The sequence below is a fragment of the Balaenoptera physalus genome (genome assembly GCF_965194825.1).
Source record: "Balaenoptera physalus genome assembly, chromosome: 4".
Lineage (NCBI taxonomy): Eukaryota > Metazoa > Chordata > Mammalia > Artiodactyla > Balaenopteridae > Balaenoptera > Balaenoptera physalus.
Genome location: NC_138891.1, coordinates 51,490,755 through 51,516,065, shown reverse-complemented (window position 1 = coordinate 51,516,065; position 25,311 = coordinate 51,490,755). Strand labels below are relative to the sequence as shown.

Below are 25,311 nucleotides of genomic sequence, written 5' to 3'. Positions count from 1 at the left end.
TCAACTCCAGGCTTGCTGGATCAGAATTTTCTGGAGGAGGGCCCAAGTACCTGTATTTTATAATATTCCACAGGCACAGCCAGGACTATATAGTACTCATCTAGAACAGCGTATATGGCCATAAATATGAATGATGGTCTGTGTTTTTACAAGTGACCTTTATTCTTTGCCTTCTCATATGCTTTTATTAAAGTCACCAAGGACTGTTTCTGAGATGACTTAAAAACAGTCTTGTTTCCAGTTAAACACATATGTACACACAGAGATTCCTTGCATCCTTTCCAGTCTCCAGTCTCCCAATTTTCTGGGTCAATTTATGTCTCATTTACAAAATTGCATTATATTTCTGACAACTCTTGCATTTTGTTGATGCAGGAGTGTCCCTTTTATAAAGCACATTTGACAAAAAAGAAAAATAATTTTTTCATGAAATTGAAATGTCACAAAAATACATTAAATTGACAAATGAGCTCATTGGGCTGAGCAGTGAATCATGAATTTTGGAACTTTGACAGCTAATTAGGAGAGTAGGATGAATCCTAACTTCACTCACCCCAGTTATTCACTTATTAGTACATGGTTTAATAAATATCTGTAAGATTTGTTTTTAAGTGCTCAGGAGCCTGAAAGAATATTTTTCTTTAGCATATTAATTTGTCTTTTAATATCTGGACTTCTTCTAAAATCATAGCACTTTAAGGCTGGAAGGAATGTTAAGATATTTTCTGATTGAACATTTCCCAGTGACCCTGGGATCCACGGTAAGAGAGCATGGTAAGGTAGCATCTGTTGCAGATTTTATCTCATGCTTAGAAGTTCACAGAGCACCTTAAAGGGTGGCAATTTCAAGCTCACTTTATAGAAACTGGGAAATGAGTTCGTCAAATTTCAAATAAACCGTGTGTCATTTAGCTCTGATCTCTCAGTAATCTCACTTGCTTTGACAGTCACATTTTAAAGTGGTGTGTATATCACACATTCAAACTTAGTGGATACACACACATATCCTGGAAACCTATTTTACATTTTCCACCTTCTCTGTATCTCCACATTATCATTTATCTCCTGTGTTACTTCCAAACTGTAAAATATATTTTCATTGAATCATTTCAAATCTGTGAGCTTGTATTCTTAGGACAAAGGTAAAGGTAGAATTAGAAAGCTCATCTTGCAGCCTGCCTACAGAGGCTCCCCTCCTTCTCACTGAGGGCCGTCGTGTGCCATCCCCAAGCTTACCCCTCTCTCTTCCTTCCGCTCTTCTGTTCTCCACTCTTCTGAAACTTAGAACTTCCCTGCCAGAGTCATGTGCCTAGCAACAAGTATAACCTTGGTTGTTGGAAAAAGAATAGAATAGAGCACAAAGCAGATGGAGGGAAATGACAGTCAGCATACAGCCAACCTGACCAAGGAACACAGACTCTCTCCCAGGACCCTCCCACCCTAGAGAGATTGGCGTCTTTAAATTGCCAACTTCTCTCAACTGGGCTGAGCCTTTACTTTTCCGCCAGTGCTGGAATCCGGTCCCACACCAGTTCCCTAAAGTGAGTTCTCTGCTTCCCTCACTTTCTCCTCATTCTTTCTCAGCAGCTGTAATTCTTTTTTTTTTAATTAATTTTTATTGGAGTATAATTGATTTACAATGTTGTGTTAGTTTCTGCTGTACAGCAAAGTGAGTCAGTTATACATATACATATATACACTCTGTTTTAGATTCTTTTCCCATATAGGTCATTACAGAGTATTGAGTAGAGTTCCCTGTGCTATACAGTAGGTTCTTATTAGTTATCTGTTTTGTATATAGTAGTGTGTATATGTCAATCCCAGTTTCCCAATTTACCTTTCCCCCACTTTGCCCCTTGGTAATCATAAGTTTGTTTTCTACATCTGTGACTCTATTTCTATTTTGTAAGTAGGTTCTTTTGTACCATTTTTTTAGATTCCACATATAAGCGATATCATAAGTTATTGTCTGTGACTTAACGTTACTCAGTAGACAATCTCTAGGTCCATCCATGTCGCTGCAGATGGCATTATTTCATTCTTTTTTATGGCTGAGTAATATTCCATTGTATATATGTACCACATCTTCTTTATCCATTCTTCCATCAGTGGATATTTAGGTTGCTTCCATGTCCTGGCTATTGTAAATAGTGCTGCAGTGAACATTGGGGTACATGTATCTTTTTGAATTATGGTTTTCTCAGGGTATATGCCCAGGAGTGGGATTGCTGGATCATATGGTAGCTCTATTTTTAGTTTTTTAAGGAACCTCTATACTGTTCTCCATAGTGGCTGCACCAATTTACATTCCCACCAGCAGTGTAGGAGGCTTCCCTTTTCTCCACACCCTCTCCAGCATCCATAGTTCTTTATAGAAACAGGTCAAGCCTCCATGATCTGATTCATGACCTAGAGCCTCAGAATACTGTTCACCCCAAGCTGAACGAAAAATAACTGTGGGAATCTCTGCAGAAAACAAAAGGTCTGCTCTAAAAAAGTAAAACTGTCTTCGAGTTGAGACCAGCTCCCAACCCACTGGAAGCCTGTCTTTGACAACTCAAATAGGACTAGAGATCAGGGAGAAGAAATCATAATCCACAGTGTAGAATTGACTGGCTTATACCATGTTTGAATAAGCCAAAACGTAGAGTGTAACCAGATGGTCCCAAGTAGAAAACATTTTAAAACACTGTGTGCCATGAATGTATGGTTTCTGAGGGTGAAACCAGTTTTGCTTATGGAAACTTGACATGCATAATTTTGCTGCCCTGCTAAAAAGTTTGGAGGGAGAGAGTGCATTTTGCACTGTTATCACCACAAGTTTGACACATGCAATGAAATTAGGCAGTTGATTTAATGCTTCTGTATTTTAATATTAAACTGCACTGGAAAATACACAATTAAACTGCCTTGGAAAATACACAATTTTGAAAATCACTCAAACTCTTCGTGCTTCCTGTAACTGTAGAACAGTGCCCGATAGTACTTGCAGTTTGCCCATGGGTGATGGTATGAGGGACCTCCTCTGGGGAATCTGAAATTAATTGGGAACCAGATGTCTGGAGATCTGAGTTCTTCCCAACTCTGTGTCTACAGGTATGTGACCTTTTGAATCTATCATTTTTGCCTTTCTGGTACTCTGTTTTTTCACCAACAAAGAGAATAATAATATCTGCCCTACCTATCTCATATGAATAGATGTGAAAGCAATTTGAAAACCGTAAAGCACCAGTTCATGTAAGAAATTATGTTATTTCCAGGAAATTCATCATCTGGAAATATGCTAGCTCGTGGTAAATTCTAGCAGGGACCAAGAACCACAATATCAAATCAACTATTTAGAAATTAATATTTATGTTAGAAACAAATGTTTTAATTAAAGAGGTGTTTAATGTGCCTCATTTTAAATTATTAGGTGACTATTGCTGGATAAGGACAACTTGCTTTGGTTCCCTATCACTGGCACTTCTTCATCCTGTGACAAGTAGAGGCACATGATTAAAACACTGTCTAGAGGTGTCCTGCCAGAAAGCTATAGCTGACTTCTCATGGGAATCAACTTTTAGATACCCCATTATTGATTGGATTACACCTTCCCCCAAAATATAAAATGAAATGTATTCTGAAACATAATGTGTGTTCAGTTTTGCTTTGCTTTGGTTTAATTTTAGGCACTGTTGATGATTCTTTGAAGCTTTCCAATTGAAATCACTGGTTGTTAATTGATTAATAATGTTATCAAATCGTTTTTGAGTCATTCCACATCCAAGGTGCTTTTTATGCATTCCTTCAATTAATTCTCACATCAGCCTTATGAAGTGGATGCATAATGATTTCCATTCTACAGATGAGGCAGCTGAGGCCAAGTGCGATTATGGTAACTTGCCCACATCGTGCAGCTATTAATGAGTGGAACTAGGACTCAGACCACATCTTTAGGACTTAAACTTGTGCTCTTTACCTTGTGCTACCTTTGTAGCTCAGCTACAAAGCTTCCCTCATTTCAAGGGAAGTAGAAATGTTCTAATGTTAAGCCTGCAAGAAATCTAGAAGAGGTACTTTATTTAAAAATTTTTAAAAATCAGATGAACACTTTCTTTTTTTAAAGCAATTGCTTGAATGAAGCAACTGACAAAGGATTAACCTCCAAAATTTACAAGCAGCTCATGCAGCTCAATAACAAAAAAACAAACAACCCAATCCAAAAATGGGCAGAAGACCTAAATAGACATTTCTCCAAAGAAGATATACAGATGGCCAACAGACACATGAAAGAATGCTCAACATCATTAATCATTAGAGAAATGCAAATCAAAACTACAATGAGGTATCATCTCACACCGGTCAGAATGACCATCATCAAAAAGTCTAGAAACAATAAATGCTGGAGAGGGTGTGGAGAAAAGGGAACACTCTTGCACTGTTGGTGGGAATGTAAATTGATACAGCCACTATGGAGAACAGTATGGAGGTTCCTTAAAAAACTAAAAGTAGAACTACCATATGACCCAGCAATCCCACTACTGGGCATATACCCTGAGAAAACCATAGTTCAAAAAGAGTCATGTACCAAAATGTTCATTGCAGCTCTATTTACAATAGCCAGGACATGGAAGCAACCTAAGTGTCCATCATCGGATGAATGGATAAAGAAGATGTGGCACATGTATACAATGGAATATTACTCAGCCATAAAAAGAAATGAAATGGAGGTATTTGTAGTGAGGTGGATGGAGTTAGAGTCTGTCATACAGAGTGAAGTAAGTCAGAAAGAGAAAAACAAATACAGTATGCTAACACATATATGGAATCTAAGAAAAAAAAAAAAAAGGTCATGAAGAACCTAGTGGTAATATGGGAATAAAGACACAGAACTACTAGAGAATGGACTTGAGGATATGGGGAGGGGGAGGGGTAAGATGTGACAGGGTGAGAGAGTGGCATGGACATATATACACTACCAAATGTAAAATAAATAGCTAGTGGGAAGCAGCCGCATAGCACAGGGAGATCAGCTCTGTGCTTTGTGACCACCTAGAGGGGTGGGATAGGGAGGGTGGGAGGGAGAGAGATGCAAGAGGGAAGAGATATGGGAACATATGTATATGTATAACTGATTCACTTTGTTATAAAGCAGAAACTACACACCATTGTAAAGCAATTATGCTCCAATAAAGATGTTAAAAAAAAAATAAAGTAATTGCTTGATAGATAAAAATTTCTTAGGTTTAAAGAAAAATCTACATCCTATAATTACCACATCCTATAATTTGTGTACCAAGTTGAAAGGACATGTTGGGTATATTTCAGAATCACTGTCTTAACGAAATTTGAGCTGCAGTTATAATAAAAGAAGAAAAATATGAAAATTAAGTATGCCAATGGCTGGTTTCACATTTTATTTTGTAGGATAACCTCCAAGCTCTATGAAATTCATGGAGAAGAGGTTACATTAGGGCAGAGATGACAGATCATGGCAGGAGAACTTTTGATTTAGATCATTTAATTGCTTTTATTTGATTCCAAAAATTATATAAATGATAATCTCAGCAGATAGAGAGAGCAAAGATTAGTACTGGGCAGAGGCCAGAAATCATTTTGAGTCTCAGCATGTGCCCTGGCAGAGAGATGAAGGAAAGGAGAGACTCTTTTTTTAAAAATGAGAATGAAAACGGCTGGGCCATTGTGGGAACAGTTTAATAAGAGGTTTTGTAGACTCTTATTTAAGGGACACTGAGGGACATGCCTGCCAAAGGTTATCAAGTCCAGAGTGAAGTCTAAGTCACACATGCTGGGCTAACCCTGAACATTCTTACATTTAAAAGCTTGCCGTTTTCAAAAGATAACCAACAAAATAAATTATGTGTGTGTGTTTTTGTGTGCACACACAATATGTAATGTCATAATCTATAAAAATCTCACATATGATATGCAAAGTCAGTGCTAAATAGAACCAGCATTTCTAGGGGACTAGCAATGATTTTCACCAACTCCTTCATTTACAGATGAGAAAACTGAAACCCAGGAAGGTTTACTGCATTTAAAAAGATTTGCCCAACACAAAATAAAATGGGCTATGTCCCAAACCACTGAGAAGCTGCAGATCCAATTCTCCCATAACTGATACCACTATAGAATAAAATTCTCTCCACAAAAAAAACAAAAACAAAAAACCACTAATCCCCAACCACAATTCTTCTTACTTCTGGCAGCATTCACTGCTGCAAAATCTACAACGAGAGGATTTATACCAGCTTCTGAAGTTTATGGCAATGAAACATGATCTATAAATCTCAAATTCTCAAAAAATAAAGCATCTTGTCACTGGAGAAACACAATGAGCTCCTTTGGGGCCTTCTTAATAGATCCTGAGACCCCACTCTGAGAAGAAGACCCCTCTTCCACTGACTACCCACCATGCGGGGGGAAGGAGGAGGTGAAGGAGGAGGGGTTCTTCCGGAGAGAACAAGGTGGGAAGCTAGAGGAAAACCACTGCTAAGACCCATTTACGTTGGTGAACTAGGACTTGTGTTTAAAGGGGCAAGCAGCATTTCAGCAAATCACAAAAATGGAAAATATTAAAGATCCCACATTCTCATCACCTAAACAATTTACTTTTTGTTTTCCTATTTTCTTTTTGGTCCATATTACTATACAGACATATTTTCTGAGTTGTAATTTATTTCCTTTTCCTGTAACTCGCTTGGATTTCTGTCTCAAGTCCCTTTTCCACACAATAGAAGGAAATTTAGTCTAGTCACTTCCTGATACATGTGGCCAAATTCAGTGGTTTCTCATTATTTCTGCTCCGTATTCAGTCCGTCAGGGTGCCCCTGGCCTTTCCTCCCCTCCCCCGTCCTTGGTATAGACGCTAAGGGGCCCTGGATCTTCGGGAAGGGGCTTCTAACGCTCAGTATCCATCTGGCTCAAGCCTGTTCCAGCATCTGCTTACTGTAACCTGGGATCCTCAGCCTTCTCCTTTAAAACCTGCCTTTCTGTCCCTTCTCCCCTCCTGCTGCCAGTAGAGGGTCCCTGCACTGAGTCTGACTCTTATTTCTTCTTCTTTTTTCTTTTTTTAATTTATTTTTTTGGGCGCACTGCCAGCCTGTGGGATCTTAGTTCCCTGACCAGGGATCGAACCCGCACCCCCTGCAGTGGAAGCTCGGATGCTTAACCACCGGACCACCAGGGAAGTTCCTCTTATTTCTTTACACTCCCGCCTCAGCTCAAAGGATCTCTCCCCAGTTCCCCAAATCTAAGAAGCTGACATCTTTGTGCCCTGGTTCCTGGGTGAGAGCGCCGTCCTAGGAGCAGTGCCTGCTTCATATCTCCAGTCACAGAGAGGGGGAAGTTAACACATTTAAGGGGAAAAATTATTTAATATTTCATAGTATCAGCCTGCCACATCTATAATTGTCTCGTAATTGTAACTTTGCATTAGGGCCATTTTAACACACTACCAGAAGTACTTTGCTAGTAAGTCATCATAGTGGTCATTTTAGTGGCTGTAAGAAGTTCCATCCATTGAGTGACTATAACATAATTTAGTTAATCATCCCCCCATTATTGGATATTTCCAATTTTTATCTATTATACATAACACCGCTGTAAGAGTTAGTGGGTTTTGAAAGAAAAACTTATTTTAACGAAAAGCCTGAGCATGCAATTTTATAAAATTGTTCTGAACTAAAGTGGATGGAGCAGTTGCCTGCATGATGGCCTGGTACCCACTAGCTCTTCTCTTGCTTTTAAGATCATAAATAATTCTGCACATTAGGGGCTCAGGTTCTTGCCCTGTGCTGATTGCTATCATTTGCACCACCCCAGCGTTGTGAGGATGCAGTGTTTCGGAAGAGGTTAGAATCCTCGGTGGCCAAGAACTGTTATTTTCTGGGGACCAGATCAAAGAAGGAGACTGGACAGGTTAGCACATAGAATTTTCTCTTCATTGGCTTAAACTTAGCCACAACTTTATGGTTTGAAATTCCAGAGCCCTTTTTTTCTATAGCAGTGAAAATCTAAGTCCTCTATGCTAATTTGCTGAACACAGTTTAAAATTTTCATCATTTAGAAAATTCAAGAACTGCATTGTGTTAAAAAAATAAAAATAAAAAAGCAAGGATTTTGATATAGAGCTAACCAAGAACAAGAAAATGTGAATATTCTGATTTCTACAAACTAAATTTGCCAATATGCTTTATCTAAAGATACAAGATTTTTATAGAACATTTCCCAGTGTCTACATTTTGAAGTCATTTTTGCTTTTATAAAACACATGGGCAAAAGGAAACCATCTTTTCCAAACTGAATTACAAACACTTGGTGTTCAAGACCAGCAATACTGCTTCTAATAAATGTGAAAGATGACTTATGTGGGTTGGCACACATAGCAAAATAGGTATTTTGGGGTAGAAAAAATTAGAAACAGTTCAATGCCCAGCAATAGAGAACTGGTTAAAATATTATGGCATGGATTTGGAATACTGTCACTGTTATTAAAAACTGGGCATCTCTCTAAGTACAGTTATCAAAGAATTTCCAGGATACACTGATAAATTACAAAAAAAAATAACAGAAAAGTGTTTACAGTATTCTAACATTTGTGTAGAAGGAGAGAATACATATATATATGCTTATAAATTCATAGACTATTTCTGAAAGAACATGAAAGGTAATACAAGTTGCCCTTAGGGAGGGGAAACAAAGGCTGGGGACAAAGGAGTGAAAAAGAAGTTTTTTCATCATATAATCTTCCACCTCTGAAGGTTTGTCCTGTGAACATATATTATCCATTCGAAAATGTAATTTATTTTGGTGGTTCCTCAAAAAGCTAAACATAGAATAACCGTATGACCCAGCAACACCATTCCTGGATATATACCCAAAATAACTGAAAACAGGGACTCAGATACTATATGCCCGTGCCCACTGCAGCATTATTCACAATAGCTAAAAGTGGAAACATTGCAAGTGTCCACCAACAGATGACCGGATAAACCAAATGTGGTCTATATATATAACAGAATATTATTCAGCCATAAGAAGGAAGGAAATTCTGACCCATCCTACACCGTGAATGAATCTTAAGGATATTATGTTAAGTGAAATAAGTCAGCCACAAAAGAACAAATATTGTTTGATTCCACTTAGCTGAAATATCTAGACCAGGCAAATTCCTAGAGACCGAAAGTAAATTAGAGGTTACCAGAGGTTGCAGGGAGGGGAAATGGGAAGTTACTGCTTAATTATCACAGTTTCTGTTTGGGCTCATGAAAAAGTTTTGGAAATAGAGATCATGATGGTTCACAACATGTGAAGGTAATTGTTAACACTGAACAGTACACTTAAAAATGGTGAAAATGGTAAATTATATGTTTCATATATTTTTCCACAATAAAAAAAATTCAAATAAGGTGTAATCTAATTTAAAGAAAAACATCCTGTCTAACCTCTTGTCTACCAGAGGCTTCCCAGAAACAAACATTCTTCCAACCTGACCCCATCCTCCCAAAGCAAATAGTACCAAGTGCATACTGAGTGCAAAGGTCCTCTGTTGGGCACCGCCCAAAACAGAAAGATATGTGGACGTACGTCCTGTGTTTCAAAAGGGCTTATCACATAGCCTAGCCTAGCAGAGGTACCTGTCACTGTTGTGTAAAGCAAAAAAGATGCTGAGTAGGCATCCCAACCATGTACAAGCTGGAGTGCAGAGGCAGGAGCAAACCAATTTTCACTGGCACATCCAGGATGGCTTGATGGAAGGAGCCGGTTATCAGCTCCTCTCTGCGAGGCAGAGAAGGGCATCCAGGCTCAGGGGGCAGATGAGTTAGGTTGACTAACCTGCCTTACCTGGGGGTGCACCTCTGAGCACAGGGCAGTGGTGTCCAGTCCCTGGAGTGTGGGCCTGGGAGGACCAGGACGAAGGTGATTCTGTAAAGGCAGTTGAAGCCAGATGGTGTCAATTTTCAACTGTAAAATTCATTTGGACTTTTAAATACTGGCTGTGAGGAAATAGCTTAGGTATTCTTTCTGTTCTTCCCACTCTCCTGTTTCCTGTCTAGGAATGTGAGCTTCATACCCTTATTTGACAGAGAACTTTAACCGTGTATATTTTTTTTTTAAAAATGGGGTTTTTCCAACTCAAACTGTGTTTGCCATCTAGCGATTAATCCATGCCATTACAACACCCTGGTTCAGATTCCTCATTTCTCAGCACTGCAGTTAAAGCTCATAGGCCTCCAGACTCCGTTCTGTTGGCCGCGGCTTCTGTCTCAAACTGCACTTTCCCTGTGCCCTGATATGTACGGTATGTTGGCATCAGAGACCTCAGTAATGAAATCTGACCCCTCTGAGAGTAGTAATAATATTCACCTGAAAGAAAAATGTAGCTGTTTAGAAGACAATGCACCTTAGAAATTAAGTATTATGAAAAGTTTAAGTAGGTTCCGATTTGAAAATTAACCTGTAGCAGCATCTTCGTGTGAATGCAGACTTCTCACATAAACTGGAGAGATTCTGACCGTAAGGGATGCCACAGTCATCTCCAGACTTTCTCTTCTTCCTGTGTGTTTTCTAGAGAGAAGGATATTAACAGTCTAGCCTCCAAAGAGGCGACACCTATTTGAACATAATTCTCCAAATTTCTGACTTTCTGAATGCAGATCAAAATTAGGAGCCACATTTTCTGCTTCTGTTTCTTTTCTTTCAAAAGCTGTTGTTAATCAGTTGGGACGGCAGACCAAGAAATATTGTGTTATGTCTACAGGAGATTTAAAACTCAACATCAGTTATTCAAAATTCTTGACAGGCCCAGGGTAACATTTTGCATCTGAAGCAGAGTTTCCAGAGATGAATCAGAGTTTCTAAACAATGCTGATTTCTGCATTGGAAAATATACTGGGTCCAATATCTTTTTTTGCCCCTGAGATTTAGGCTGTGGGAGCTCATTTACTCAGTAATTACTAACTGAATGCCTACTATTCGCTGGACTCTGAGCTCGGTACTGTGGCTATAACTTGTTATACATAAAACGGTTAGGATAACGTCTTTTTCAAAACTTTATTATAACCCCTCCACCTCCCATGGGATCCAAGCAAGGCTTTTTTACAGTGAATTTTGTCCTAGGAAGGATTGTGCTATAGAGAGATAGTGGGAACAATTCCCACTTTACTGCCAAGTTCAGCTTATTTTTCAGGTTGTTATGAACGGTTACCCTGGATAACAGTTTCTGGCCTTTAATCCAACAGCATCCCCTTCCCTGCCAAAGCCTGGAACGTGATAGAATGTATTGTAGGAAGCCATTCACTCAGTCTCCAAAACCATGTGAACTGCTTGACTGTCATTTTTAACTGTTACTGTGTCTTTTTTTTTTTCTGTGCAACTCCTTCCATCTGACTTTTGCAGGGAAAGCCAGAGATACCGGGTTTATGTTGTGATACCACTTCTGCCAGGTTTTGAAGGAGACATTTCAACCGGTGGAGGAAATGCTCTACAGGCAATAATGCACTTCAACTACAGGTGCCAAAGTTCTAAAATCCTCTGTTTACAGCTTTCAATCAGTTAATGCATGTAAGCTGGCGAAAGCAATGGAAGTGTTTCTCCACATCTATTCAGTGGAGCATTGAACAGATGGACACTTTGCTTTATTTTACTTTTGAATCTTGGCCTGTTTACTAGTTGATAAAATTCAAATAGAGCCTAAAATCATAAATGGTAGGCCTAGGACACATGGCACGTATAAAAGAACTAAAATATTAGTGTCTCTTTTATACTCATTGCCTATCACGTATATAGAGTGCTTGTCTCCATTTATGAGATGTATATATACACACAATATATATGAATATAAAAAAGACTAATATTTTTGTTCTTGAATATATATTAATATATTATAAATGGAGACAAAGACTTTATATAGATACAGTTATGAAGTCCTTGATACATAATTAATTTTTAAAGATAATTTTAAAATTATCTTTAAGCCACCAAATAGTTATTGAGCTTTCCATATTCTTTGCAGTAAGTAGATGAAAGAAAAAAATTAAATGCTTAAAATGGTATGATTTGCACATATTGGTTTATGATTTTTCTAGGCAGCAGTCCTTCAACAAGGTTGGTAATAATAGTCTCTGCCAGTAAGTGAAGCGTGAAGGTTCTTTCCTGTCTCCTGGAATTTTAATTGTTTTCCCTACCATCACTTTGTTAAAATTTTAGGGAACGTGGTAAGTCCTGTTCTCAATATTCTAAAAAGCAGAGTTTCCATATTCACTCAAAAAGGCACATGAGACTTCAGACTTGGCCAGTGGAAGATTATGAGGGGGGTTGAGAGGTGCTAGCTGGTGGGCGGGTGTAGAGAGGTGCTGTAGAAAGTGATGGAAAGGCCCCCCGTGACGTTCTTTTTGGGTCACTTAGCAGAGAAGAGGTAAATGGACAGGCCTGGCATGAATCCACGTCCCAATTATAAGCTCTGTGACCTGAAGCACAAAAGAGTCCTACTCAGGATCACACTTAATAAGTCAAAGCAAGGACTAGCGCCTGGATATTTTCTTTTAATCTCCCCTGTTCTTCAGAACCACCTGTAGTTTCCCACCTTTCTAAGCAAATTATTTTGTGGGGGAGGGACAAATAAAGTCTTGCCCCAAACCCACAGTGTGTAAAGCAGATAAGGGTTCAGGGCCTTGGTCAAATTGGGCCTGGGGGCTTAGATGCCCTCTTGCTTGAGTTCCCCTCCCTAGAGGCACCTCCTCAGGATCTAAGGTCCTCCAGGCACAGTTTGAGCGCACCACTGTGGTGGAAATCTTTTTTTTTTAATCCTCTTGCTTCTTTCCGACTTTTTAAGCTTGTATCTTTCTGTCTGCCAGGGTTTCAAGTAAGGCGTTTTGTTTCATCTGGGGTAATTTTGCCTCATTACAGTATGAGAAAACTTTAACTGTGCTTTGGTCTATACACTTGGATTGAAGATTTGCCCATTTCTAATATTATCTGATTTATAACATGGCAAGCAAAGCTTTTCAAGTATTTAAGGCACTGACATAATGTTTAATTGGATTTTATGCACTTCATTTGCCATGCTAACATTATTTTTGGAATATTGTCGATTGTCATTATTTTCTGTAACTATTTTCTTGGGTTTGAGCCAACTGAATGAAATAACATGCTTCGCTTTTGTTCAGCAACCAAAACTATAACCTTTTATTATGCAAAAACATCTCTATTTTCTGGCATCATCTTTAATAATATCAGCATTTCCCAGGCATAACTGTACTTTTAATTACTTTGACAGAGCAAGCAGATGGAACATAGAATTTTTTGTCTTGTCGATGTTTATAATTCATCGACTATTATCAGAGTCTTGAGAAGCAAAATCATTAGTAGAGGCAGCTATTTGAGACTCTATTTTTCACTTTTAAGGGGTCTTCTGACTTTACAGAGACAGCTCAGGTATAATAGTTTCCTTAATTCCAGAATTACTTTGCTAAGTTTGCCCTTTTCACCTCTGAAAGTAATATGATTCTGTAAGTATTCTAATCTACTGTGGCATTCTAAGTTTATCTTTGCAGTCACCACATTTTCTAAGTGGGAAAGCTCATTCATAACCCATCTTTTAAAAATAGCATCTCTTTCTGAAATCTAAGATCAATTTTATAACTCTTCCATTTACGCACTTCAAAATAACTTGTCCCGTCAATAACATTACAGAAGTGACATTCATACGTTTTTTTGGCTTTTAAAAAATCTATGTAGCATCTTCTCATAAAAGCACTTGCTCTGTTTTTACTTGGATTAGGACTCCACCCCACAGATATTGCAACTGAAGCCTTTGAAACCGCTATAATTATTTCTTTCCTTTACATATGTTCAGAACCATGTGCAGAGGAGAAAATTCCATCCTTGGACAATTACACGCAGAGAGTAAGTAACTGCTTTTCTTTTCCTCCGTGGTTGTTTTTGGTGACATGTCAGTGATTATTAACGTTTTCACAGTGTGGTTATAGGACTCTTCACAAAAGGTAGCCCACAAAATGCTTAACAGGAAGAAATTACTTATTCTCATTAAATTGTCCAAACAGATGTTCAAAGGAAGACATCACAGCATGAGCTGCATAGGTGATAAAAATGAGAGTATGTTTACAATTTTTTATAATTTATTTTTATTTATTTATAATAATTGTTTTGATAAGCAGTGGGATTTGTAAGGCACTTCAAAATGACCCCACGTGTATCTTCTCCTGCGATCCTTCACCACAGTCCTGGGAAGTAAGCAGGAAGGTGTCATCCCTGCTTTAAAGATGAGGACACAGTCAACATGTATATACGTGGCCTCCTACAGATGCAGAAGTCCCAGGGTTCTCACACACTGTCATATTTAGGGAGGAAAACTAATTATATAACCATTTTAACACCATAACACTTGACTAAATCTTCGAGGGTATTATACTGGAGGTAAGTAAATAAGAAAAAAACCGACAGTGATACCTTTAACTCCTGAAATTCTTCACATTTTCAAAGGCACTTTCTCAGATATCTTAATTGATCCTTCCACATAGTTCTTAGCTACAGTACATTGTAATTGTGGGTTTACTTACCTATATCTCTGTGAACTGGCTCTAAGTTTAGCACATAGTAGGTACTCAATAATCTTTTATACCCTGAACAGTAGGTACAGAAAATTCCACAAGAACTAAACTGAAGAAAGAACCCAATTTGTCTGACCTCCAGTTCATATCGGGTTAAGATTGTGAAAATTTGTAGGTTACATTAAAAAGACTAGATTTTTATCCAGAAAAAGACAAGATGTGGTGTTGGATGCCTCTGATCACTGATTGAACTCATCAAAGTGGTGTTTATATCAAAGCTCACTGACTGATGGCAGGTGAGAGAAGATGGTACCTTGGGAATGGATAGAAAGGTTATGTATGGATAAAACTGTGAAGGAGCATTTGAGGGGATGTGGGAGCAGAAGAGTAAGGGAAGGGTCAGATAATCCTAAGAGTTTTAACCCAACTCATCAGGAGGATGGAGCTGCCACAGGAAGGTCTGAAGAGTCAGGAGGAGCCACCGCAATCATATGATGCCATGTGGTGTGGCGTTCACATATGCTATACACCTCAGTTGAGGTTTTTGAAAATTTTATTTTACACTGGGAGCCTCCTAATCGTGGTGCACTGGGTGATGTATCAGAATGTAGGGAGAAAAAATTAGTCCTTCCATGTATGTATATTTTTCCTTAAAAATAAAGAATTAGGACATTAGCAGAAGTGGCATAGTAAGGATCCCCCCAAATCCATTCCTACATAAAAGCAACAAAAACACTAACAAAAATTGTCAAAAATCAACTTTTTCAGAACTCTGGAAATTAACCAAGGGCATGCAACAATCTGTTTATTCAAGAAAGGCAGCAGAATCTTGGTAAACGCAGCAAGCTTTTTAATTTGCCGTATGCCCATCCCCTTCTCCTCATTCCACAGTAGTCTTGAAAACCAGCTCCCCATCACTGTGAAAGAAAACCAACAGCCTAGCAGCCACTGGAAGGAGCCAAATGGGTTTGAAGCTCCCATCCCCCAACAATTCTCAGAGAATTGTCCTAATTTGACCTGTCTGACAGTTTAAAAGACTTTAAAATGGCTAGTTTAACTATGTTCAGAAAACTAAAGGAAACAAATCTAAAGAACTAAAGAGAAGTCTAAAAACAATCTCTCCCCAAATAGAGAGTATAAAAAAATAGAATTTTTTAAGTTAAAATTTTTATTAATTTTTTTACATAAAAAGAACCAAATACGAATTCTGGAGTTGAAAAGTATAATAACTGAAATGAAATGTACATTGGAAGGCTCAGTAGCAGATTGGAGTAGGCAGATGAATCAACAAACTTAAAGATAGGTCAATTGAGATTATCCAATCAGAGGACCAGAAAGAAAAAAGAATGCAGAAAAATGAATAGGGCATTTAGAACAGCCAAAACAATCTTGAAAAAGAACAAATTGGAGGACTCATGCTCCCAATTTCAGAACTTACTATAAACCTACAGGAATAAAACCAGTGTGGTGCTGATATAAGGATAGACATATAGATCACAGGAATAGAACTGAGAATCCAGAAATAAACTCTTATGGTTATGGTCACTTGAATTTCAACAAGGGTTCCAGGACAATTCAATGGAGAAAGAATAATCTTTTCAGCAAATGGTGATGGAACAACTGTATATTCACATGCAAAACAATGAAGATGGACCTCTACCTCACGCCACATACAAAAAATAAGTCAAAATGGATCAAGACCTAAAATGTAAAAAGTGAAACTATAAAACTCTTAGAAGAAAACATGGGCAAAAAGCATCATGACCTTGGATTAAGCACACGTTTCTTGGCTTTATAACAAAAATATAAAAATGGATAAATCGGATTTCATCAAACATTAAAGCTTTTGTGCTCCAATGGACACTATCAAGGAACTAGAAAAAAATGACAGAATGGGAGAAAATGTTTGCAAATCATATCTCTGATAAGGGATTCATATCCTGAATATACAAAAGAACATTTACAAGTCAACAATAAAAAAAAATCCAATTTAAAAATGGGCCAAGGATCTAAATAGACATTTCTCCAAGGAAGATACACAAATGGCCAATAAGCATATAAAAAGATGCTCAACATAATTAATCATTAGGGAAATTCAAATAAAAAGTCACAAGATACAACTTCATATCCACTAAGATGGTTATAATTTAAAACATAAAAAAGATAATGATGAGAATATGAAGATATTGGAACCCTCATATGTTGCTGCTGGTAATTCAAAATGGTGTGGGCTCTTTGGAAAGCAGTTTGGTAATTCCCTAAAAGTTAAACATAGAGTTGCCATATGACTCAGCAATTCTCCATAGAATATACCCAGGAGAACTGAAAACACATGTTCACACAAAAACTTGCACATGAATGTTTCTAGCAGCATTATTCACTATAGCCAAAAGGTGTAAACAACTCAAGTATCCATTAATGGGTGAATGAAGAAACAAAATATGTATATCCATACAGTGGAATATTATTTAAATCTAAAAAGGAATGTACTGATGCATGTTACAACATGGATGAACCTTGAAAATATTATGCTATGTGAAAAGCAAGACACAAAAGGCCACATATTGTATAATTCCATTTTTATTCAATGTTTTTAATAGGCAAATCCCTGGAGGCAGGACAGTAGATTAGTCATTGCCAGGGTCTGGGGAGTGACTTCTAATGGGTATGACATCTCCTTTCAGAATAATTAAAATATCTTAAAATTGGATAGTGGTGATGATTGTACAGCTTTGTGAATATACTTTAAAAAAACGAACACTGAATTGCGTACTTTAAAGAGGTGAATTTTATGGCATACGGATTTTTAAATGATTTGGAAGTTTAGAAATAATGAATTAAGCTTTTAGGACTAAATAATTTTAAACTTATCTATCTATTGGTGTGTGGTATTCAATAATTTTTCACTGATGGTCTCCTCAATCTAAAATATCTTATAAAGAACTTTGGACAGAAGACATGTACATCACCAATAATTAATAATTTCAGGGACTTACCTTGTGGTCCAGTGGTAAAGAATCCACCTTCCAATGCAGGGGACACCCGTTCGATCCCTGGTCTGGGAACTGGGAACTAAGATCTCACATGCCGCAGGGCAACTAAGCCCGCACGCCACAACTGTTGAGCTCACGCGCCTCAAAGAGAGAGCCCATGTGCCGCAAACTACAGAGCCCAACGCCTTCTGGAACTCGCGTGCCACAACTAGAGAGAGAAAACCCACATGTCGCAACTAGAGAGAAGCCCAAGCACCGCAACAAAGAGACCGCGCCTTAATGAAAAGATCCTGCATGCCTCAACGAAGTTTCCATGTGCCACAACTAAGAGCCAACACAGCCAAAAAATTAAGGAAAATAAATAAATTAAAAATAATAATAATAATAAATACTTTCAAAAGGTGTATCTAATTTTATCCAGGACACAGATTTACCAGAGTATTACCCTATCTATTTTCTAACAGTTTAAAATTAAACTGATAGTGAATGAGTAGGGTTCTAAAAGATATATTGATTACAAACAAAATCAGGAAAGCCATTCGGTAATAACAGTGGCTAGTAAAAATGCAAAGGTGAGGTTATAGGAGAATAAAAAGTCAGAATAAGCCTATTATTTAGTTTCTCAACCATAAAAATGTCCTGAACTTATTATAAAGCATTTTCTTTGGCTCTGGACCCTTTTCCTGCCTCTGCCTATTCTGGGGAAAAATTGGATTTAACATAAGTAATTTCAATGTTAAGCCCTCTTATGAAAAGAGTTCCAAGTACCCTGGGAACAAGTCAAAATCACGCATCTCAGTGGGGAAAATGTTCATTGAACATGGAAGAACAGATTAATTACATAATGCCCCTTTTTGAGGTACAGTGTTGTTGGTTTTGTTTTTGTAAATGTATAGTGGGTTTTAAATACATGAACTAACTAATCTCTAATTGGATAGAGAGCTGTAGTTTTGTACTGTTTCAATTCTTTAGAAATAACAAAACTGCTGCTACGAATATGTTAAAATTCCTGAAAAGAAAACCAGCTGCGATTATTGTATAATTTTCTGATACACTAATCTTCAGGGATTTAGTGTTTAACTTAAAGCATTTCTTTATTATTTTTATAATTGTTGTGAATTATGGCATTTTAGCAGCCAGTTTAGTATAATTTAACACAAGGTCTAGAGGTATTCAATCAGGATTAGAAACGTACATATAGGAAGTGCTTGTTTAAGCAGCAAAAGCCTGTAACAACTCTTCAAGTCCTTTCACAAAGTGTCGTTATAAACGTAGAGTCTTGTATCAAATTTCTCATTTTTCGAGCTATCGATATATATGCACCAACGTTCACAACAGATATGTCTTAGGGGCCTATATAAACCTCCAGATTCTCACATACCTCCATAACATGTGAGTTGGAACCCCTCATGATTCTTTTCTATCTATTGCTTCTTATTAATACCTGTCATGCGCCTGGCTTTCTTATATTTTCTTCAGAAGGCACTGTTTCAGTATATCTTCACACCACAAGTTAACATCACCAACTTTGTATCTGTTACTCGTTGAGCCAGTTTCCTTCACAGAATAAAGTACAGTCAGACCTCTGTATCTGCAGTTTCCCCATCCACACATTCAACCAACCACGGATCGAAAATATTTGAAAAGGAAAAAACAAAAAAACAAAAAACCAGAAAGTTCCAAAAGGCAAAACTTGAATTTGCCATGTGCAAGCAACTATTTGCATAGCATTTACATGGTATTAGGTATTATAAGTAATCGAGAGATGATTTAAAGTGTACGGGAGGACGTGTGTAGATCATACGCAAATGCTCTACCATTTTATATAAGGGACTTGAGTAGGGAAGATTTTGTTATCCTTGGGGGTCCTGGAACCAGTACCCTGCGGGTACTGGGGGACAACTGTACTGGCCAAAGTAATTTCTCGATTTGCTTTGTCGTCTTCTCACTAGAGTGTGTGGTGGATCCATTCACCTCATTTGACAGGCCACACTTTAATTCATCAAAATGTCTGCTTTCTGGCTTGGAACCTTTGTTTTTCTTTTGTCCCTGTGACTGGTACTCACCCTTAGCTTTCTTCTTAAAGGCAGTTTTCGTAAAGAAATAAAGATTTTTTACCACTTCACAAGAGCTATTTTGGGGACTTCCCTGGTGGTGCAGTGGACAGAAATCCGCCTGCCAATGCAGGGGACGCGGGTTTGATCCCTGGTCCGGGAAGATCCCACATGCTGCGGAGCAGCTAAACCCGTGCCCCACAACTACTGAGCCTGCAGTCTAGAGCCTGCATGCCGCAACTGCTGAGCCCACATGCCACAACTACTGACGCCCACATGCCTAGAGCCCATGCTCCACAACAAGAGAAGCCACCTCAATGAGAAGCCCGCGCACAGCAAGGAAGAGTAGTCCCCGCTCGCCACAACTAGAAAAAGCCCATGCACAGCAACGAAGACCCAACGCAGCCAAAAATAAATAAAATTAAATCTAAAACAAAACAAAACAAAACAAAAAATCCTTAAAAAAAAAAAGTTATTTTGTAGCAAGGATGAATGGGATTAGGTATGGACTGTGGGCTGTGAGGCTCGCCCACTAGTTGGAGTGTTGCTGAGACTCTCCAGACCTGCTGTGGAATGGCACAAATCTGTGCCTTAGGAAATTACAAGTTATTATGTCTTAAGCTTTCAGGCTGCTAACAGCCAGTCAGTATCATTAATCTTTAAAAAATATTTTTAAATAATTTCAAACTTATGGAAGAATTTCCAGAACTGCCATATACCCTTCATCCAGATTTCCCAAAGGTTAATAATTTGCCTTCCTTGCTTTATCATTCTCTCCAGATAGATAGATAGACAGATAGACAGACAGACAGATGGATGGGTTTTTTCCCTCTGAACCATTTGACAATAAGTTGCAGCCATGATGCTCATTTACTCCTAAATATATGTGTGTTTCTGAAAAAGCAGGACATTTTTAAAGCAGCTATAGTTCAATATAGAAATTAATGAAATTAACATTGATACAATACTATTATCTTGTTTGCAGACCTTACTGAAATTTTGCCAATTGTCTTACTAATTAAGGTCCTTTATAGCAAAAGGGGGGGAAATGTTTTTTTGTGCGTGTGTGTGGCCCAGGCTTCAATCAACAACATGTGTTGTATGTATCTTTATTTTCCTTTAATCTGAAATAATCCCTCAATCTTTTTTTTTTTGGAGAATGGGGGAACTTTCATGATCTTGGTATGTTTGAAGAGTACAGTTATTTTTTGTAGAATAGCCCTCAGTTTCGGTATATCCATTGTTTCCTCGTGATTAGATTCAGGTTATGCGTTTTCAGCAGGAATATCACAGAAGTGATGTGCCCTTCATATAGCATGTCAGGAGGAACATGGTGTTGATTTGCCCCATTACTGGTTATATTAACTTTGATCACTTAGGGAAGGTGGGATCTGCCAAGTTTCTCCACTATAAAATTACCATTTTTCCCTTTGTAATTAAATATTTTGTGGGAAAACACTTTGAGTCTATATAGTAAATATCCTGCTTCTTATCAAACATTCACCCACTGGTTTTAGCATATATTAATGATTCTTCCTGGATCAATTATTACACTATGATTCAGTTATTATTACTATATTTCCAAATGTTGATTTTTTAGTTCCATTGCTTCTTCTATATTTATTACTTTCTTCTAAATTTCTTAGTTGCAATTCTACTATAAGAAAGTTTTCCCTTCTTCCCCACTTATGCATTTATTCATGTGTGGACCTATGGATTCTTATGTTATTCAGTGGGTAATAATTTTGATGATCAGCTTGCACAGGTTTGGCCAGTGAGGGCCTTTTTAAGCTTGCTTCTATGTGCTTTGGACATGTCCCCATCAGCCTTTTTTTCTTACTGGCACAAGAGTTCCAGACCCATCTTGTATATTCCCAGAACTAGCCCTGCAATCAACCATTTCTTCAAGAAACCTAGGTTCTTATAGTGGAAATTGGCATTTAGAAACCAAATTCTGGGTGCTAGATATGATCATTACTACTGGGATATTACTGCTTTAGGCCTTTTGTATACACATTATCTATTATATGTCTATCTATCTGTCTATTTATCTATCTACCTATCCATCTATCTATCTATCTATTATCTATCTGTCTCCATACTGATACTTATAATTCCAGTCCCATGCCACAGGATTCCTTCTATTATCTCTAATATATATACTTCCTCAATCTTAGAATACACGAAAATCTGTAGCCCATACTACTATGAAAAATAAATCTCACTAGAATTCAATATTTGTTTACAGTTCTTTTTGTCTTTAGCCTAAGAGTATATGCTCAAAAACCAGTTTTGAAAATTTACTTGGATTATGTTATTAATTTGAAATACAGTTAGGTTCATTGCTTTAATTTGTATTTCATTTTAGGCTTTTTTTTTTCTGTCTTTCTTGATTAAGTGTGTGTAACAGACTTCCAGTAGTCAGAACTATACAAAAGGCATGCTTAGACAAGTGCCACTCTGCTATACTTCCTTTCAGTTTCTTCCCCACCCATCTTTTCCACCCTATTCCACTCATCCCCTATTGGTAACCAATTTTGTCAGTTTCTAAGTTATTCTTGCTGTGTTTCTTTTTGTACAAATGAGCAGATACATGTTTATTTTCCTATTTCTCCCAATCTCTTTCATAAGAATAGCATACCACATATTTTCTTGTGCATTTGTTTTTTCATTTAACACTACATCCTGGAAATCACTCCGTATCAGTTCATAGAGATCTTCATTCCTTTTTAGCTCTGCATAGTCTCCCATGTATAGATTTGCCATAGTTGATTCAATCATTCTCCTCTGTATGAACATTTAGGTTGTTTTCAATATTTTTCAATTACAATTATGCAATTGATAACTTTGTGCATATATATTCTTATTTGTTGGAAGTGTATATTTAGGATAAGTTTCTAGAGTGGGAATGCTAGGTCAGTAGGTAAACACATAGGTGGTTTTGTTAGATATTGCCAAATTCCCCTCCAAGTTTGTACCAATTTGCATTCTCACCACCAATGTAAGAGAGAGCTTGCTTCAACCCAGTCTCACCAATAGAATGTGTTATCTTACTTTTTTTTTTTTTGGCCAATCTAATAGGTTAAAAAATGGTTTCTCACTGTGGTTTTAATTTGCATTTCTGTTATTATGAGTGAGAATGTATGTCTTTTCAAATGTATCTTTTCGTGTGTGTGAATTGTCTGTTCATGTCTTTTGCCTATTTTTCTGTCAAGACTTTGATCTTTTTCTACCTTCAGTTATTGAGTTCTTTATATGTTCAGACTCAGTTCTTTGTCTGTAATATACACTGCAAATACGTTCTTCCTCTTTGTCATTTGTCTTTTGTTTTTGCTTATTGTGTTTTGTGTCATGCAAATATGTTTTTTTTAATTTAGCCAACATTATCGATCTTTTCTTTTATTGGCTCTAGATACTTACAAGCCTTCCCTGCACTCAGGTTACCAGGAATTCACCCTGTTTTCTTCTAACACTTGTATGGTTTCATATGCTTACATTTTCATCTCTGATTTATTTGGAGTTCTTATGATTGCTGGGAGAAATGTATATAATTTTTATCTTTTTCAAATAGCTATGCAATTGTACTAGCACCTTTCATTTAAAAATTCTGTTGCTTTATGTAAAAAGCCCTTTTCCTAGAGACGCAGCCTTTATCATATGCAAAATTTCCATACTTACTTGGGTCTGTTTCTGGACTTCCTATTCCATTCACTGGTTTGGCTGTCTATTTATGTACCAGTTCTACACTGTTTTAATTATACAGACTTTATAGTACGTGTTAATATAAAATATGGGAAGGGTTATTTGTAAATGGAGGAACCTCTGTATATTACCTATGAACAAACTTCTTTCCAATATACCTAAATTTAATAGATACACTAACATCAGCAGTAAAATAGAAAACATCAGTAATACATGGAAACTTCAGTAAATGAAACATGAACTACCATTGGTTCTATTAGTATGCTTCAGATTCTCTTTTAAAAATTTATGTTCTCTTTCTATAAGAATCTAAGGTGGTTTGGTTCCACTCCATTTATTCTTAGTATCAGACTTTGCTTATCCAGGGCGATTGCTATGTGGGAGAGGGACCATAAAATCTCATGACTAACACTCATGCCAGGGTAATGAATATGGGTTGGTTTGATATGGAATGCATTTCTTCTTATCACATAAATGACCCTCACATGATGAGAGGACAACATTTTAAAGTACAAACCTAGTACTGCTTGCTCTGAAGAAAATTCTCCAAAGTCAAATGTACTTAGGATTCTTTCCTAATTTTAATGATTTAGAAGGAGGAGTGTTATTTAATTGCCAACACTCTTACTTACCCAAAGTCTGCAAAATTTATCTGCTGCTTCGCGCTGGATACGTTGCAAAGTATGTGTACATCAGGTAGTTTGGGCTCACATCTTGCATCTGATTTAAACAGCGGCAGGTGTCAACCAAGACAGATGCAAATATCACACTGAAATCTTGGGTTATCTACTGCAGCTATACTTTATCACTCTTCAGTAGTTGCTCACCAAATCATTAAAATAAAATGTTCATATTTGAATTTATCTTTGGATTACCTCGGCATAAGGAATTCTTAGAAATCACTTCAGTATGATATTTTAAAATTGTATCTCCATTCATATTAACAATATAAAACTCTTCAGAAAGCAAAAATAGATCCTAGATGTATTCTGAAATTATACACACACACACATACACACATATATTTTACAGTCTATTCTTAACCTGTTTATGTGGTATATTTGTTTTGAAAGACAGTAAAATTTAAGGTGCCATTATTGAGCTTGGTCATATTAATTTTAGTGATTTCTTATTGAATTTACAGTCGGCAATCAGTGGATAAATTACATATCCTTCTGTGGTCTTAGAACACACGCAGAGCTTGAAGGAAACCTAGTCACTGAGCTTGTCTATGTCCACAGCAAGTTGCTAATTGCTGATGACAACACTGTTATCATTGGTAAGTACTTGGTCTCTAACTGTATTCCTTGTTAGTTGACTTACCTCATGCAACAATCTTTCTTTTTATTCCTCTAAAGCTTCCTTTGCAGTTGAAAGGGACAGTCACACAGTTATCTAAAACATTTCTGAAGCAATCTTTTTTGCTTATGTCCTGTCTAATCCCTGCCTTTATCTATGAAGTAACAGAGGCACAGAACAATCAAATGGCCATCGTGTAAATTACAGTGTCCAGAGACAGCAATTTAACCCAGCAGTGCAATAAAAAGCCTGCTCTCATTAATTCTTTATTATTCCCTTGTTTTTATTTTGAATCCAAGTACCTAGATTTCTGGGCTTGGAAGGAGGAGATGTGGGGAGGGAAATGTGTCACAAATGAGTACCTCGTGGTAATTTGTACATGTGCGCATCACACCCACCTAACCATTTCCACAGATCTGAAGTTTTGCAAGAGTTAGGATCGGAAGGATATTAAAATATCGCTGCCTCTGTGCTTACCATTTTTTCCCTTGAGTCAATGTTTTGGATGTTATTAATCAGAGTGCAGAGCAGACCAGCTTTGTTGGGGGCGGGGGTGAGGTGGAAACTGTGTAGTAACGATACGATGTAGTCCTAGACTAAGGTCTGCAGTCTGTTCCTGCAGTCCTTGCCCCACTGACAGATTCGGGAGAGTTACTGGTTGTACATTCTACCCAGATTAGATCTTGA

General features: G+C 37.4%; 1 protein-coding gene across 7 annotated transcripts in view; it reads left to right on the top strand.

The window, feature by feature from the left end:
- PLD1 (phospholipase D1) overlaps window positions 1–25,311 on the top strand; it is a 218,439-nt gene that overhangs the window by 169,066 nt on the left and 24,062 nt on the right. For all 7 annotated transcript variants that reach the window (XM_082458924.1, XM_082458923.1, XM_082458925.1 and 4 more), the window contains 3 exons: window positions 11,404–11,517; window positions 13,862–13,911; window positions 24,470–24,604. In XM_082458924.1, the coding sequence (XP_082315050.1) occupies window positions 11,404–11,517; window positions 13,862–13,911; window positions 24,470–24,604 (299 nt within the window). The remainder of the gene's footprint in view (window positions 1–11,403; window positions 11,518–13,861; window positions 13,912–24,469; window positions 24,605–25,311) is intronic.